General features: G+C 42.9%; 1 protein-coding gene across 5 annotated transcripts in view; it reads right to left on the bottom strand.

The window, feature by feature from the left end:
* The window catches only part of rtkna (rhotekin a), a 68,259-nt gene that overhangs the window by 29,477 nt on the left and 19,685 nt on the right, over positions 1 to 19,097 (bottom strand). For 2 of the 5 annotated variants that reach the window (XM_042487981.1, XM_042487982.1), the window contains exon 1: positions 16,995 to 17,697. The exons of 2 other annotated variants lie outside the window; for them this stretch is intronic. In XM_042487981.1, the coding sequence (XP_042343915.1) occupies positions 16,995 to 17,090 (96 nt within the window). In that variant the 5' untranslated portion in view covers positions 17,091 to 17,697. Of the gene's footprint in view, positions 1 to 2,610; positions 3,041 to 16,994; positions 17,698 to 19,097 lie in introns of those variants that run through there. One more of the 5 variants, XM_042487983.1, reaches the window with a different exon arrangement.

Raw genomic sequence — 19,097 nt, 5'->3', positions numbered from 1 at the left:
TTTCAGAGTTTGGCTTGTGTGTATTTGAGTCATGAAGCTGGAAAGCAGGAGAGGAGGACCAAAGCTGGCAAGAGACTCTGTGCAAAAGTAAGACACCCCCCAGAGAGAGGAAGAGAGTGGGTATGAATAAGTGTGAGTTAAAAGACCTATAATTGGGTGGGCGGTGAGGCAATATTGTGGCGGAGCAGGGTGTAAGTGGCTCATTTTTCACACTAGTCCTAAGACAACTGGCTCAAGGAGACACACAAGTCCAATTCACCCCGTTGCTCCTTCACCTCCTCCTCCACAGCTGCTGTCACGCCATACTGTACATAGAGTAATGGGTTCCAGTTCGCCCTGTGTTTCTCAGAAAGTCCTACCTATCTCAGTCCCGGCAGCTGCCTCCTGGGAGAAAGCAGTGGACAATATCAGCAAACAGAATGACCTCTACTGCAGACACACAGCAGGGGCAGAAAGGCAGTGAGAGAAAACACACGTGACTGCAGAGGTGAAGAGAAGGAGGAGAGACAGACAGATACAAGCAGAGGAGACACTTCAAGATAGCTCTCCAGATAGAGAGAGAGGAGAGAGGCAGAAAGCCGGGTGGACGGACAGAGACCTGACTGCAGAGAGCTTCTCTGCAGTAAGTGGTTATTGATTGTAAGACACAGGCCGGAGGATTCAATGGCGAGGGAACTGACACAGGACTTTTCTCCCTCCCCTTGTGCAAATGCAATGAAAAGCACAAGCAAAAAGCATTTAACTGCAGCGCGTGGTAAACACTGCAAAATCACTGCATACAGAAGCACCGGGAAGACTGCATGTTTGGGATGTTGTCACACTGAGGAGGGGTTTTGGCACATTGGTGACCTTTTCTCTACTAATGATCAGAGATGGTTGTGGTTGTAAGGGTAGTAGGGACAAAAAATGAACACATCACATGCTTTGAGCTCTCTGTGCACCACACACACACAGATACAGACACACACAACGGATGTGTTCCAGCAATGGAAAGATCACATCTGTCTTGCTCATTCAATCTCCGACTGATGTTGATGCAGGTGACCTTTAAAATCAACATGAGACTAAAATCCAAACTCTCTCTCTCGCATCAGGAAGCAGCGTGTCATTAAGCAAAGTGAAGGCAATCACCAGACAGAAATGCAGCCAGTTGTTTGGTTAATCTGTGCATGGATAGAGTTTCAGTGGTGATAGAAAAGTTGATTATAGGAAGTGGTCTGAGCTACCAGTCCAATGTGCTCAAACCGAGAAACCAAGCTGTCTGCCTGTCACACACACTCAGGACATCTGCTCTCAAGGGTTTAGCATGTTAAGGGAAATGTGTTTTTGGTGCTGTCCTTTCTTTTTGCGGTTCAGCATATGATGTGCATTCAAGTGGAAAGCATGGACTCTTGAAATAGAAATATGATTGCATGATACATGTCTCTGCTATGTGGACTGGCATCCTCTGAGCCAAACAGTTTTATGTGAAAACCACTGGATTTTATTATTTTATCACTGTGAGGGTAGGGGCAATGAAAAGTGTAATATTTTTTTCTGCTCCAGTGTTCGCTTAGGTGTGGCTATTTTTGTGCTGCCAATTCAAGGCGTTTAGGAAAGATTTGTTCACAAAAGAGGGGAAAGGGTGACGACCGGGAGATGCAAGTCATTATTGCAATAATATCCCACAGTTGTCACCTTGTTCCAAGTCTGAGAGGCTGGGTGGTACAACACAGTGCAGTCAGACAACATGAAATAGATGGATACTATCCCCTAATACTAACATAACCATGTACTCCAGTGACTAGCACAGAGGGAGACATAGAGGGGGAGTTATTTAAGGTGACAAACAAAGGAACAAAATCAATAGCTGCTATTATTATTGAACTGGGTAGTTATGCCCCCGGGAAATATAATTAATGTGACAACACCTGTCCCCTGGTGTAAGAAGACATCAGTGGAACAATTTTGGAAAAACTGTCACCAGACCTCCTTTAAAAAAATTGCATTTTAAAACAAATGTGATTATTAGTATTAGTTATTGACTTGTAAAAACTGACTTAAGTTATTTCACAAATCAATGGGCACCACTCTTTAATTCGGCATATATCTTATACGCCAATTAAACAATTTACTTCTGTAAAATTCATGCTTTTGAAGTAGTTAATCTATTATTCCCTTAATCTCCCTCCACTTAAGAAGAAACATGGTGGGCAATAGAGAGTAGTGTGAAGCAGTTCTAAAAGTTAAAATTTAATTTATAAAATCGACTGCTTGAGTTAGCCATGAGACTTAACATCAACAGACTTTATTGATTCAAAACAAGTATTGATTGGGTTCAATGGGGGAGGCAGGATTGGGAGATAAACAAGACAAATTTTAAATGTCAGGGTTGTTGTTTTTTTTCCCTCCATTCACAGTCAACGACACACTATCAGAGCAGACATGCCACAATCAATGAGACGTCTCCAAACCTCTTGGGATCAGGGGCAGCAGCCTGCGTGATCTGACGCTGACGACTTAACCCGAAGTGTGACGTGTACGGTTACAACCGACTGTCATTTTCCATTTCAGCTAAAGCTTAAAGTCTTACCAATCTTTTCGGAAACAACAATAAAAAACGATCCTTACCCTTTGATTCTTTGAGTTGTTCATCCTATCCGAAGAGGAGCACTCCGCTTCCCAACTCTCCAAACTGCTTCGCTTTACGCAACACCAAGGTCCGTTAAACGTCCCACACACACACACACACACACACACACCGTGAAATACCTTAACTCAGATTTTCCTTAAAAGGCACCTCCATTTCTGAGCAAAATGAAATATCCTCTACAAAAATCCAGAAACAGCTGTCGGTAATTAACCGAAAGAAGTTGTTACGGATCCGCGCAGAAATCACAAACCCCACTCCATGCAATTTGGGCACGACAGCGGTCATGTGTTTGAACACTCCTCTGTGTTGCCTTCATTTTCATCATCATCATCATCATCGTCACTGTCGTCGTCGGTGTCCTACAGCCCTAGAGCTCCAGTCCGGATCCACACACACCAACACCAGCGGCAGCACAAGGGAGGATAAAGACTGACCGACTGATGGACCAACCGAGAGCCTTCCTGAGGAGGCGGGTGTGTGTGTGTGTGTGTGTGTGTGTTCCTAATCTGTGTGTAGCTGTGCGCGAGCAGAGGAAAGCGAGCTGTCATTTGTGTCAATGGCTCTCAAAGCTGTGACCGCGGACCTCCAGAGGTCCCTGTGGATAGTTGACAGCAATTTCATCCCACTGTTATTTACCAAACTGTAAATGAGATTAAGTGCTAAACTTACAGTATTTTTTCTCAGAGGTTTGTTCTCACACTGTAAAATCTGAGAAGTTGGTTTTATTTAAAAAAAAAAAATAAAAATCAAGAAAATCAATTGCTGTAAAAAAAACTAAGTATTAATTTGTAGTATTAGTATTATTAGTCTTAATCTATGCTTACTTTTTATAGGCTTTAATTGTTAACTTAATATTTAGTTACATTTACTTGATTTTGTGAAGTTACTGCAACTTCAAAAAATTAATTTGAATTGAATCAATCTTTCTAAGTTTTAGCAACTTCAGAAAATCTAATTTACTGGGTTGTATTTTTGCATTCTGCTGGTTGCATTTTGTATCTTCTTAAACATTTTAACAAAACAGAACTCACAGATCTACTAATTATATTATTGGCAAAATCCTCTTTATCCTGATCAGACTAACTTGGTTATCTGAAGTTCTTAACACACGAGATTATTTCACTTGTCATTTTTAGGTTGCAAAGCCTTCACAAAAATGAGTAAATACCACAAAATTTTGAGTTAACGTTACAATTAGATATAAAGTAAACAAAAATTAAGATTGATAGTTATATGTACTTTCTTTTTTCAAGGTAATCAGTTTCCAGGATTATTTTGATTAAGATCAACTTGTCAGATTTTACAGTGCTGTCAATATTCGATACATTCCAGTGTTTACTGTCCTATGAGGTTCCAAGTTTCCCTCCAAAATCTTACAAAAATAGCAGAGCATAGTCTAAAGCTATTTGGGGGAAACTGACATAAGAAGGATTTGGCAGCTCAGCGTTTGGCCATAGTTTGAAGTGGGTTGCAAGAGTGTCAGTAAAATCCACTGGTCGCTCTGTGCCTACACCGCCCACAGTGGAAAAAAGACGCTTTGCTTTTTTTACAGTTATGACTCGGCACTGGTCAATATACTGTTTGCGTTGCTGAACAGCTCCGGCAAAACATCCCTCTTTTCCCACACGTCCTTGCTTGGTTCCATGATTCAGAAGCAGCTGAAATACTGCAAGTTTATATAAGAAATAATCTCTGCATTAGTCTTAAGGAAACTGTCTTTTTCTATTCATTTAATGTTAATTGCGTGATAGAATTTATAAGACAGTCAAAGAAAAACGTCCATGCCATTCAGACAGGGAACAAAATAATGCAGCTCCAGGTGATATAGCTGCCTTGTCAGAGCAATAGATCAGTTTTTATGAGGAGGGGTTGTATGGGGTACTTATCCACACGCAGTATATTACAAACAGTAGTTGTCAGTCTGACAGTAAAGGAAAGCTAACTACGACAAAGCAATCTAGCAACAAAACCTATTTTAACCACCTAAAAAAATCTTTATCGCTTTTAGTGCACACTATATTGAGAGTATTTACACCACTTTACCTTGATGTCAGACAGTGACTTTCAACTGAAAAACGAAGCCGTTTGATAACTCTCTCTTCAAAGCCAGACCCCATTGAGAAAAACAGTGGTTTGACATTTCTGAAGACAGGAGCTGCTGGTCGACCACTGCCTTAATCAGTTAGTTTGTGTTATAGTGTGACTTTGGCATTTAAAAGATTTTTTTCGCAATCACCAAGTCACACAATATCACAAACTGACTAACTGACTGAAGCAGTGGTAGACCAGCAGCGCCCATATTCAGTGTGCTAAAATTAAAATTGTTCTCATCGGAGTCTGGTGGCACTGATAGGAGCATAGAAGGGGAACTGAAACTGTTATAGCGTCCCTGTCGAAATGGGCTGCCTGACAGGAAGGTAAAGCAGTAAAAATACTCCCAAAATAGCGCACACTTAAAATACCCAAAAATACATTTTGCTGCTGCCCCCATCCACAGCAGTGCATTACTTAGCTTCCATGTCGGACTCCAGCCTGCCTCTCCAAACTGGGGGCGTGTCAAAGAACATCTACTGTATCAGGGATAATTTATGCAAAAAGTGAAATATGGTCACTGTAGTACTATCGCATTTTAATTCCCTCTACTGATATGCATTCATTATAATGATCTGTTCCATGTAATAGACTAAAAGCTAATTTAGATATGGAAAATAAATAAAGTTACAACACTAAAACATTACAGTGTGCTCAAATAAAATTAGCCAGCAGCTCCCAGTTGGTACATTTATATGCAATTCTACCAACAGAATAACTTGTCATTACAGGAAAAATAAAAATCTTCATCCATCTGCCTCTGCCCTTTCTCTTTCTGTGCCTGCCTCTGCTTATTGCCTGGCCCATATGTGCGCACTGGGAAGTTGCTGTGCAGCCGAGTGGATCGCCTTGTCGACCAGTGATGTATGAGAGTGATTTGTGGGCAGGTGGAAACGGAAAACACAGATGAGTCCCGCTAGAATTAAGAGCAGGGAATGAGCCGGGGTTAGAGAGAATCAGCTGACTGAGAGTTTAGCTCCAGGAAATCCGCACTGGAAAACTCATAATAATTGGACTGTTTGGACATCCTTTGCAAACAAAACTGTTATGAAAATACACCTCTGCAGGAAAGCATCGAGCGCTGTTCCCATTTTTATTGTTTTAACATTTTACTGAATATCAGAGAGCAAAATGGATTCAGCAAAGGGGAAAAAAACACACAAGGCTTTTTGTTGTGTTTTGTTGTTTGTGGGTTGAGAAGTGGAATGAGACACACAGTCCAGAGATGCAGCAGATGACATGTGGGAGGATCGGGATGGAGGAGGAGAGAGTCAGTCTGTGGGCAGCCTTGGCTAATGGCAACAGAGCAAACAAAGTCCATCTCAACGGTGCAATAATACATCTGGCTGGGTGAATACTGCTCTTTACCTCTGAGCTGAGGACAGCGGAGAATGGGGGGGGGTGCTTTGTCATGGCACTCATTTTACTGACAGGAACATTAGCAAAGTAAAATTTCAACCTTCCAATCTATCTATCTCTCTCTCTGCTCATCTTTCCGTGAAAGTAGATGAGCAACAAAAACAAGATGAGCCTTGATAACTCAGGACTTAGAGCTGTAAATATCCTACAGTTAATCAGATTAAGGTTTCATCAGCAGGTAGCTGTGCCAGCGCTGTGCTGCCGGAGACAAATTTACACTCACAGTTCACCGGAGGGTTCACGGGACAACACGAGTGAGTGACAATGCGGGCATGCCCTGCACACTAACAAACCGGTGGTGGCTTAAACTATCCACATATTAAAAAATACACAAATGATGCATTTCTGAACATATATTTCAGGATTCTGAACGAATGACTGATACCCAGTGTCCTTACATTGCACTGAGGACATTCCTGCAGCCATACTAACCCACTCAGCCCCCTCCCTCTGAGACTCAAGCACTTCCTATTGACTCACTGACAAGAGTGTTTTTCCTAAACAAGCGTTTCCCTTCCTCTCTGCCGCTACTGTACATCCTCAGGATCCCTTCCTCCCTCCTCTAAGAGCCTGTTGATGCCATGTGTCTAATTATAGGACATCTTTCTGTACCATTCCTTTTTAATTTGTAATCTTTCGATGAGCTTGAATAAGAATGAAATCTTAATTCCTATCACGGCCTGGAGGAGTTAACTTCACGGTAAATGAGCTTAGCAATATTCACACCTCGGGTATGTGCAGACTTGAATCTGGTGCCTTTGTTGGCAGCGGTTGTTGAGGGACAGGCCCGCCTGTGTTTCTCTTTCACATATTTTACCCACCTTTTTTCACAGCCCTTTGTTTGAATAAAAGGTCTCTGGGCAATTTCACATAAACTGACCCGATGCAAGCACTGAAGCACATGGATAAGCTTAAATTGCTTTATAGCAAGGTGCCGGGAATAGGCGTGAAAATACAAGTTTGGTGGCTTTCTTTAAGGGCTAACACCGGATTTTTGGGCCGCTGATTCTTTTATGGAGTCACTTTACTGACAATCATTCAAATAATTTAGCTAAATAGTGGAGTGCATGTAGGTTAATGGACATAACTTTATTCTACTAAAATGAAAATTGCTGTAAGAATTGGGTGAATCGTCTGAATTATATGGGAGTGGGACACCCACTATTCTAATAAATAAACATAAATTTTTAGTAACTGTGCAGCCATATTACTGTATGCATCTGAGCATTTTTTTTTCTTATTTTGTACCTTTCACCAGTCATATTACAACAGAATCCCTTGTTTTTAGATGTGACATGGAAGGAAAAAATATTATTTATTCTAGTTGGACAGCCTCTAAGCCCCCTACTGGTCATAAGAAGGCATTGCAACATTATGAAATACAATCATTCACTCCTCTCTTTTGCTCTCACTGTTGAACTATGCGTCAAGTCTTAAGAAACTGTGTCTATATTTTATGTGCCTGTGTCATGGTTAGTGTCTTATGCAAGGACCAAGAAACATGTAGAGACATGCTGTCCTCCCAGTGTCAGACAGCCTGAGGTGCTTTGGAACTGGTCATGGATCTCAAGTATGCAGGAAGTAGACTTCACCAAACAGACATAACATCATCATCACACACTGACTGATTCAGGCTTGTTATAATGTAACAGTGGTATGTGTAACTAAGTACATTTACTCAAGTGCTATACTTAAGTAGGTACAAATTTGAGGTACTTATACTTTACTTGAGTATTTAAATTTTATGCTGCCTTCTACTTTGTTAGGTTTCAGAGGGAAATATTGCACTCCACTGCATTTATCTGAAATCTGGAATTGCTTGTTACTTCATAGACACACATATGATACTGTTAGATTAAGAGATTAGATTAAACTACAGAGCAGTACATAAAGTAGTTAAAATGTGCTCCACCTCATCCAGCTGTAACATTACAATGCTGCTTTCCTGTAATTTAATCTAATTTAATTGTCAATCCACTCAATCAAGACACTGGCAGCTGAAATGTACCTCTTCATGTATCCTGTTTTGGTACACACACACACACACACCACACATATGCATTAACCGTAGCAGGTAGCACAGTTCCAGCCATGGTACAGCGCCCCTTCTGTAGTTTTTGAGGGTTCAGTGCCTTGCTCAAGGGTACCAATGCCCTGCAGTGCTCAGGAGGTGAATTTGCATTTCTCCAGCTGCCAGTCCATACTCCATTTTTCATCTGAACAGGGACTTAAACTGGTGACCTTCCAGTTCCTAAGCCAAGTCCCCATAGACTGAGCTACTGTGGCCCCCAAAACATGAGCTATACAATATTACAACGCATTGAAAAGATCCGTTCTGCAAAACAAGTACTTCTATTTGAATATTTCAAGTAAATTTTGCTGTTGATGCTTTAGTACCTGAGTGAAGGAATGTAGAAGTTTTACTTGTAAGACAGTACTTTTATTTTACACTGTGGTTTTGCTACTTTTACTTAAGTAAAAGATATGAGTGCATCGTCCACAATCGAAAAAATGGGATGTTTATTCACTTCACACAGCAGTATAGTTTACATGCTAACTAGGCCTCTGTATTTAACTAGCATGTACATCTAGATTACAAAAACTGTATCATCTCATCATCAGCACGACAGTATTAACGCCTGATACACGAGAATCTTAACAAACACCCTGACACAGTTATGTCATCAGTGATACATAGCGACTGCAACCTATACCTTTAAAGTTAAATAAACAGCCATCACATTCAAAGCTATATATACTGACCATCAATCGTCATGGATTTTACAGTGACAGCTGCGGTGGCCAACTGTGCAGACATGAGCTGTTTGTGTGTTTTTACATCATTCTAAAATAGCACCTCAGTAATCATACACATGATATTACATAACAACCGACAGCCAGTCTGTGTCCAGTGACATACTGACCAACGACACAGAGGGGTTTGGTGTAGCAGGGGTTAAAAGGGGTCCAGACTAGTTAGCTGTCCGTCTCAGCCAATCATATCGAGCTACGCTTCTTCCTGGAACCAATAGCAATCCCTGTCCCACTGATAATATGGATTAACCTTTTCATCTCCTAATGATGACCAGATTAAACACACATATACCGACATATGGACACACTTGAACTCTGACAACCTGAGGAGGCTCTGCTCACTAATGGTGGGGGCAAAGGAGGACTCACTTGGGGGTCAAAGGTGTGTGTGTGTGTGTGTGTGTGTGTGTGTGTGTGTGTGTGTGCACTTCGGTGTGTTGCAAGGAGACAACACAAAGCAGATAAGATTATGAGGCTAAGACAACAGCAGCCTGTGTAAAGTTCTCAAGGGTTGTAATGTGCACTCCTCCCACACACACACACCTTCTCCTAACGTGACCCTGAGATTTTGACCTCAAGTCCCAAACATGACATCATCCAGCTAGAGAGTTTGTTCCACTGATCTCATCTTGGTGAGACAGAGAGGCTGTTTTTTGGGGGGAGGAGGTGTTGTTTGGGGGTGGAGCAGCTCAGCCATGCCTCTCAACACCTCGTACCACAACAAGAGGCCCCCTTTTCAGCAGCCACGGTCCTCAGATCTACCACAGCCTTACGCTTCAGCTCCTGCTGACCCGCCTCTATACCCTGGAATCCCCTCGTGACGGTTTGCCTTTGGCATTTAGTTTTCTTAACGGCACAACCATCAATCTTAAAGCAAGACATCCAACCGCAGAAGTCACATAAGACTCAAGCTCTTGTTGCTGAGATTACAACGCCTTGTGTGGATGCTGTGAGGCCATCTGCTCAGCTTTCTCTATGTCACTTAAGATGATATGACTCAAACTAATAAACAACAAAACCGCTATTTATGTGATGTAACTTGTTCTCTTACAGACGCTGTGAAAATTAAAGCGGGAGACAGAGACGTTAACTGCATTACATCATAAAGGAAAGAGAGAAGAGAACCTCTTTTGTCCTCGGTGAAAGCAGAACGGACTCTCAGATGGTCAGACGGCAGCCCTCCAAATGCTGACAGAGTCGTTCCACCTGCCAAAAACACACTCATTGACACATACACACATGCATGCTGCAACTTTCAGTGGCCAAGGATCCCGCAGTGTGCAGTGATTCAATTAGACACTTTGGCTTGCTGCTTAAACACACATCACACACACACACTGCCCCAAAAGACACAATCTTTAGTCACTAGGATGCCACGGATGCTATCCACTTCACTGGGGAATGGATTGTTTTAATGGTGGTAATTGTTTGTTTAGACAGCTCTGGCTTCACACTTATCGTCCGCCTCTTTGACTTCCACCTACTCTCTGTTCCGGGGCACTAACTTTGCATGGTAACAGCATCAAGAGGGAGAGAGAGATCAGAGATCAGAAATGTACAGAAAAGACTAAATGTATGCACACATACTTAAACCTCCCCCACATACTATATATAAACCTCAACAAAGACACGTGAATCAGTACAGTCAATGCATGAACTGTAAACTTGCACACAATCATGTACACTATGCAGAGTTTATCTCACATAAACACAACACACAGATGCGAGCGCAAATTGCATCCATATGGACAAAACACAAAAGCAACATCTACAGGCTCAGTTAAACACATTACCAAATGCTCTTTTTTAACACAATGTGTGCTCGGCTCTCACACATTTTCAAAGACAACCATCTGAGTAAACAGCCTGCGCCGCCAGCTGCGTCTCCAGAACATGTTCAGACGTTCTTAATTACATGTTTTACAAAGGAATACAGCATTTTTTTTATATCTCCACTTCAAAACAGTGACTTCTGAGCCGTTAACACGATAAGTCAAACGTGGCTTTAAATCCAATCTGTGCTGATTTGAATAATGCCTGCAGTCTCAATACAAACAGCTTAAGTGACTCCAATTTTCTCTGCAGCTGCAAAAAAAAAAAAAAAAAAAAAATCCTTCAACTGCTAAAGCCAAGTGTCTTTGTGCGTACCTAGGTGAAAGCTGAAAGAGGGAAGGAGGATTAAAGAAAGGTGGGGCTGAAGGGTGAGATAAAAGAGTGCAGAAATGAGGGCAGAAAGCTGAGAAAAAGGGGAAAGGAAATTATCAAATGGATCCAGGTGGAGATATCGCAGAGAGGGACGTGAGTGACAAAAAGAAAAAAGCTGGGGAGGTGCACAGAGTCAGGTCGATGTTCCAACAACAGCACCTCCCGGTTTGGCGCTGTGTTTTCTCCTTCTCACTCTCCTGGCTCATGCCTGCTGTTTTTCAAAGGAAGCTGGCTCAGGCCGCGGCATCTAACTGGTTCCTGCTTGCACAGAGTCCCTATTCAGACCTGTACTGCTCCTCCTAACCGCTGCATGGGCGATGGCTGGGGAGAGGACTGAGGTACAGGGGGGACACGGCACTACGGTGAAGTCCGGGGGGGTGCAGAGGTGAGGCGGGGAGCCAGATGGTTTGAAGTCAGTGAGGCTGGCAGGGGTGGAGGAGATGGCTGAGGGTCAGGAGCTAGGTGTGCGGTTCCAAGAAGGAGAGGAGGGCTTGGTAGGGAGCGATGGGTGTGTGTGATGTGATACAAAGCCCCTTTTCTCCTCTACCTCACACACTCGGTGCTTGCTTTTGGCATGCAATGCTGGAAGAACTGGAACCCACTGTAACTACCCATGATACAGATGCCAAAGACACACTTACAAATACAAAACGCACACACACTGCAAACACACTAAACCTCATGTACATAACACTTACAAGTGAATAAACCAGCTATTTCCATTCATTTTGAGGCTTTTGCAATACTGTAGAAAACTCCTCCATTTAATTCAAAACAAATGCAAAAATCCTGTTAAAAAGCCTCACATTCACAGTGAAATCCACGGTGATAAACCTAATGTCCCTAATCAAATAAAAGCACTCAGCTTGATTATGTAGCTTACAGTACTGGCTTTTTACCTTCTGCAAATATTTACTCTCTCTTACACACACACACACACACACACACACACACTCAGAAACACACACACACACACACTCAGAAGCACACAGACGAGCTCAGCAGGTTGGCGGTGTACGCTGAAGTTGTCCGTTGTGGAGGAATGTGTTTTGGTTCAGATTGGACTGTGTATCCTGTATCACAGGAGGGTGAGTGCTGTTAGCTTCAGCACACCTTCCACTGAAACAAGCAGGTCTGCTGTAACTTAGGCTACCTAAACAAGCTCACAGCTGAACTAACACACACATACGCTCATCTACACACACAATCCAGAGACCCTCTTACAATGGGATATAGTCATGATACAGCAATCTGCGAGACTTTAAATGAATATGGGCCAGGGGCATAAAGTGGGGAGGTAATGAAACCTTCTCTATGTCTGGCCCCTTTGCTCTGACCACACCCATCTTCATTGTGATTTCAACAACACATCTGTAAAATTTCATGAGTTAGGGGCCCTTAAGTTTGGGGGGGGGGGCTTGCTCGGACCACCACACCCATATTCAAACTCAATGCTTATTTTGATGTCAACCTGATTTTCAGGTTGCAGGAATTTTACGCTGTTATGTCGCCTTGACGGTCTGTATAAAAGGTATAATCATAGAATGGGGGGACAGAGTTGTCTCGGATTTAGGCCGGCATCAGAGGTAGTAACAGCACTGCAATGTCTGTATAAATGGGACAGCTGGCAGGACGGGATCATGGATGGGACAGGTATGTCATTTTGACGTTGTGTTATGTGTGTGACCCACTGCAGGAGATTTAAAAAGCAGCTGTTAGCAGTTTGCAGCTAACTCAAGGAAGAAAAGCAGCCGAAAATGTCTGCCTGTCACACCTCTTCTGATTACGGGATGCTGGCATGCTATCTATAATCACACACTGGAGCAGCGCAATGCCGGTGATATTCGGGTCAGTGTAAAAATGCAAAGGCGGAATGAAGAAGGGACTCTGATGTTTTTGTGGCTGGTTAACATTGCAAACTGAATAAAATGCAACTACAAGTCCAGGCCCAGGTAAACCACCAGATTGAATTTAAACCTCAAATGCACTTTGTTGTCCCTGAATCAATAAGATTAAACTTTGTTCTTTCAACAGATTCACCACCCAGGTTGAGATTCATCAATCTAGCTAGAGTGCACAAGAGGATACTGGTTGACTGTCCGAGAGCAGGCAGGGATTAACTGCTGTCAATTTGGCCTTTGCTCTCCTGGACCTCCTACTTTTAGAAAGCATGACGAGGCCTTTTGAGGTCCAAACATCTGTTACCTAAACTGGCCTAAGTGGATGTTTCCAGACACATGACGCCAAATATGAGCAAATTGAATCAAACAAAAAAGATATTTCTGTGCAAGTTTCAAACAGACACGGAGGCTTTATTGATCTGAGTGAACAGACCGATAAGTCCCACTCAATCAAACGGCAAAGGCAGCGATGTGAGATCAGATGAGGAGAGGCTAACAGCCAGTGGATATTTAACGCCTGCCTGTGGTGCCTAGAATCTGCAGAAGTATCCGAAGCACGGCCACTGCTAAGTTTAGGGTTTGGGAGCGTGTGAGAGGTCAAACATGAGTCCCAAGTGAGGCAGCAAGAAAGTCCCACCTGACCCCCACGTGAGCTCATCATCAACAAGAGTCAGAGGTTGAGCTTCCATGACTACATCAAGCAAGGGTCAATATGTCTATTTGCGTAAGGACTTCTAAAGAACTTGTTTATGAATTTAAAAAGGAAATCTATCTGGCTGATTAACATGCCGAGGGATCAAAAAGCATTAATGCTGTTTGAACTAAAATCTTAAGGGACTGAACACTTGACAGCACTTTGGATTGTTTGATATACAAGTTTTTTTAAAAAAAAAAAAAGCTCACAGACTCAAGTAGTGACCTTGGGACTATTTCAGTTTTGCTCTTCTGCAGATAATTTGGGGATCCACAATTGCTCTATAACATGTTTTCATCTGGCTACACTTCCCAGTTGGTGTTCCTACAAACAGTAATGGGTCAGTTCTGGGTCCTAATACCTTAACAACTACAACAACTGCTGCTGAACCCCCCAAAAGGGATCTCTTAGATCTTTCATCGGATGATATCATTGGTATGATCAGCAGCAGCCAGAGCTGCAGCAGCTTAATGCCCCAGGCTGCACCCCTTCTGAGCAGAGCAGGGCTACTCTGACCCAGTGAGGTCAACACACTTGCACATAGAGACACTATTGTACTTTCACAAACAATGACTGACTTACAGAATGAGCGCAACACAAATCCTGCTTTTATAACTTCCAGTCAAAAATGGATGAGCTCAGAAACCCTTTATGAAATGTCTACATTTAACTCTGGCAAAGCCATTATCCATGTATTCATGTCCAGTCTGCAGGCTAAAATTAGATCAGGGAGAGAGTGTCCATCTACGGCCCTCGGGCTACCAATGAGGAGAAGGGTGAGGGGGACACAGCCGGAGAATATTTTGAATCCGGATAGCAGCATAAAAACAGAACACTAAAAGTAATTTAAAAAAAAAAAAGAAAAGCTGTGTGTATCCGGGTTTGTAGTGACAGGAAATGTGGCTATTAATGGCACCGGGTTCAATGACATCATGTTGTGATTCCCGGTGGGAAACAGTAATTACACAAGACCATTTCCTGTTTCCCATGAGCTACCTCTCATCTGAGGGGGAATCTTGTATTTTGTGGGACAAAATATCTTTTATAATTTGCATGCGATTAAAGAAAAACCACTGCGGCGACTGTCTTAACGGGCCTCGTAAGAGAGCAGGGAAAGACGAAAGACTGCATTGGAGCCAAGAATGCAGACATTCCTATTATAACAAACTTGTTAAAACCTGAAGAGCAGCAAAGTTTCTTCCTACTGAGCTTGCAAATAACACAATGGTGCTCTCTCTCTCTCCCCTACTGACACAGCAATTATACAAGCCTGAGGAATGCTGGGACCTCAGGACATGCATAATCTTCTCACTCTCTTTTTAAATGATGGACAATTTAATCTCTGAAAATGACCAGTGCAGGAAAAACACTGCCAAACCAATACTTGTGTATAGTTTATAAATGTATGTGTTCAGTATGTGCGTGCATGATGTGGGAGTGGCTTTCAGATATGTTTCCGCAGGGAAAGACAAAAGGAGGAGAAAGGGTATACAGTTCAATAATTGCAAGTCGTGATGACCCAGCAGGATGTTTATGAAAGACCCTGGGGCAAAAAAACATCCATAGCTAGCTGAAATTACAGTTAGACTGTGGGCCGTGCAGCTCAGCCACATACAAAGAATCCCTGTCTCATAAACCCACCCAGGCTGAGGAGACATGGGGGGGGGGGGGGGGGGGTGAGGAGAGAGTGACTGAGTGAGTGAGCAAACAAGCAAAAATACTCATATGAGGACTCGCCTGTCTATCCAACTATCTGAAATTCTCACTGGTTGTTGCAGAGTAATGCCTGTCTGCAGCTGACCCTGACCTCCGAACTCCTTGAGAAGGAGGAGAAGTGACAAGCAAGTTCTCCCACAGGGCTAAATAAGGGCTCATCGTCTTGTTATTATACAGTCCTAACCTCGCATTCACAGAGGCAAGACAGGACAGACAAGTACCACTTTCCAGTGTGTGTCCAAGCTGCAAACAAATGTCTCCATCAAAGGAGCCTCTGTGACAGCAGCTAATAATCTGATTAGTCCCCGATCAACTTGTTAGTAAAAGCACCTCGTGATAGCTGGTAAGTGACAGTGCATTTCAGGCTACAGGCCCGACAACAGCCTCAAGAAAACCCTTCGGAACAAGGGTCTATAATGTTTAATGAGAGTTTCAAAGACACATCAACAGTTACAAAAACCATAATGTCAACCAGAGAGAGAATACAGCCGGCTGCACACAAGCTAAAGCTGGCAGTGTTGTTGGGTAGTCGTGTATATCTCCTCTTATGTGATAAAAAGCCAGACGCCTGGCAAGCTCTGTGGCACTTGGCACAGGTAGATAAACAAAGAAACACCTCGCACATGAAAATGATGCCAAGCTGCTCGCAGGTACAACACACCAGTGAGTGATATCACCTCGCATACAGCCCTTGTATCACACAGCTAAGGGCTTTTTGGACTAGAAATCAGTTGACATAGAGAGAAAAAAAAGGCTGTTTTTTTACACATCTAAACAGCTGCAGCACAGACAGGGCATATCTTTTTCAGATTATGGGGCCAGAAACTTTTTTTTTTTTTTTTAACCTAAAATGAAGTAGAATTTCCCTTTGAAATTCCTGTAAGATTTCCGGTGACCATGTGTCTCCTCTTTCTTTCAACTCACATTCTTCAGCTATTTACAGCTTCAACCGTTAAAGAAACAGATTGTGTGGATATTAGTAGAAAAGGGTGGTTAAATATTGCATTAATAATAAACCTTCATCATGTATGGAATTACTTCTTTCTCTGTCTTTCTCAGAACACAATATGAGCACATACACACACTGTCCCAAAGGGGCTTATGAGGCCCATATGTGCAGCTGTGGACTGTGTGTGAACCCAAGTTGGAAGGGGAGACACAGAGGGAGAGATAGATGGCATGCAGTGTTGTTTTCTGTTTGCTGTCAGTGTTAAGATTTGCCATCTGTATCTGAGGGGGGGCGACACCACACCAGTGTCAGCTCGACTTGTTTGTCTCATAGAAAGATCCTCTGTAAACTTTACAACGGACAGAGGCGCAGCTGCAGACACAATGATGCACTATACTTAAGATTTCAGTTACTTAGGGTGGAGCATTAATCAATCAAGAAAAGAAAAGTAAAACAGTCTGAGACATGATCACATACTTTTGACACACACAAACTTGGGAACAACAGCGCAAAAATAAGAGCAACACAGAGGGTCAGAAACAAGTGATGGTCAACTAGAATTTGAACATTTACCTGTAAACTGAGCGCAATCTGACGGATGTACATCATATTGAGGTCCTCCAGTATCCACAGTTTTTCCTCCATATTTGCGAATTTATCAATTGGCATCTTTTCTGCAAATATCCACAAAAATACCTCTCGCTGAAGTTACTGATCCGACTCAAAGCGCTACCCCGCAGGTACCGCGGAGAGAAAGTTCATCCTGACAAGTGTCTCGGACAATCAGTGTCTAAAACAATGCGTAAAAGTTCAGCTCCTCATCCAAAACAACACAGTGGGAACGTAGGTGGAGTGGATGACACCATCGGCTGCACTGTAGTAACCTTGTCCATAAAAAAAAAAATCCCCCAACCCGTTCACGGCGCGTATTCTTCTTCTCTACTTTTCTCCAGGCAACAAAGATCCTCTCAAACACCCACAGTCAACACCCAGCGGTTGCGGGGAAAGAATGGAGCCTTTTAAAATGCAGTTCTTCTCTTTGTGTCCCTGTGTCCCGATTGTGAATACCGTCTGTCCTCTGTGTGACAAGAGACCTCTCCACAAAAGGGCATCGCCTCTGCGGGAGTGATCGACACAACCAGTCCACTGTGCGCGCCCTGACGCTCCCCAACTCGGTGCTAGATTAACCCCTACGACGCGCCTCTGGTGATGGTAATGAACTTTAAAAGAAGAAAGAAGGGGAAAAAGAGGGCGAGATTACTGTAGCAGCCCCTACGCCCTTTTATACAAACAAATAGCAAATACCACACCACCACAGTCGCATAGCGGGGTGGGGAGCTTTGTTCTTTTTTACTGGCTTGATAATAAATGGAGAAATTATAACCGCGTCAGCTGGTGTTGGTCATAAGGGGATGAATTAGTGAAAATGAACACCCAGACATGTTATCTAGCTGACAAAGTGTGAGAAATTAAAACAAGGGAGATGGTGAAATGATATCACTCCAATTTTAAACCTCTTTTTGAAATAGAAGATTCGTTTTAAGCAAAAAATGTGCAGCCCTTGTAAAGGATTTATACATTGGAAGAGCACATATTTTAGTACGAAAATATGTACCTTAGTGGGTCACGGGGTCATAAACATTTGGCCAATTCAAATACATATTTCATAGCGCAGGTCCCCAGTGTAACAGATAGTTTCAATCTTTTATTGCTTAACCTTTTAAATATTCATTTAAGCCTTTCTTGGCAATTCTTACCATCCCCAACGAAAATATCGGCTCCCAAAAGACGCGTAAACTTCACATTCGGTGTTGGACAAATGTAGATGTTCCAAAAAATACGATTAAGTTGTTTAACAGATAGAAGTATTACTACTACTTCTAAAAAACAAACATTTAAAGTGATGTCTGGGCGAGGACAGACTCCTTTTCCCTGTTTGGTGCCCAGCTTCCTCAGTTCCCAAAACAAGAGAATCTTAAAGTTTACTCCATGTGACTTTCAGCCATAAACTCCAGTGATGACTCCGCTCATGTCTTCTGGGAAAACAGCCAATATGTCTTCGCTTTTCACGGAAAGTCCAGGAGCAGAGGGACCCAAACATTCATCCTGTTCTTCTCTCCTCTCGCGTTAATCCTGGACCTGACACAGCTGTTGTGTGATGTGTGTGTATCCTTCCTCGTGGCGTGAGTGAGACCACGCTGCGCAAACCACAAGCCGAGCACTCAACAGGAAACCGGCGTCACGTTGCGCACCGCTCACGGAGGCACATACATTAAAACGCACACATTCTTCAACGCAGGGGAGGGGATTTCAAGAGCTCATCATGAGCTCCTTACAAGAAGGTTACTGAAAATCGAGTTAAAGATGATTTTGCTGATGCAGGTCACTTTGACATGACTTTTGGAACCATCCCCTCTCCACACACAAGCTCATATGGTTCTCCATCACTGGAGCACGTCCTCCAAACTCTTTCACGCATGCAAACAGTGAAAACAAAGGAGCTGTAAAAGCCCTTTCACCTCAGCAGAGACTAGCTGAGACAAGAGAGGAGCCAGGGGTGCCAGTAGCAAGCCGAGTCATTTCCCCCAAGAAGAGCCTTCACCTCTAAGAGTTTAAATCACCCGGCTAATCTGTGGCAGACACGACACACACACAGTAAGAGATTTATTGTTGGTG

The sequence above is a fragment of the Plectropomus leopardus genome, chromosome 6 (assembly GCF_008729295.1).
Source record: "Plectropomus leopardus isolate mb chromosome 6, YSFRI_Pleo_2.0, whole genome shotgun sequence".
NCBI classification, from domain to species: domain Eukaryota; kingdom Metazoa; phylum Chordata; class Actinopteri; order Perciformes; family Serranidae; genus Plectropomus; species Plectropomus leopardus.
This window is presented reverse-complemented; position numbering and strand designations above follow the sequence as displayed.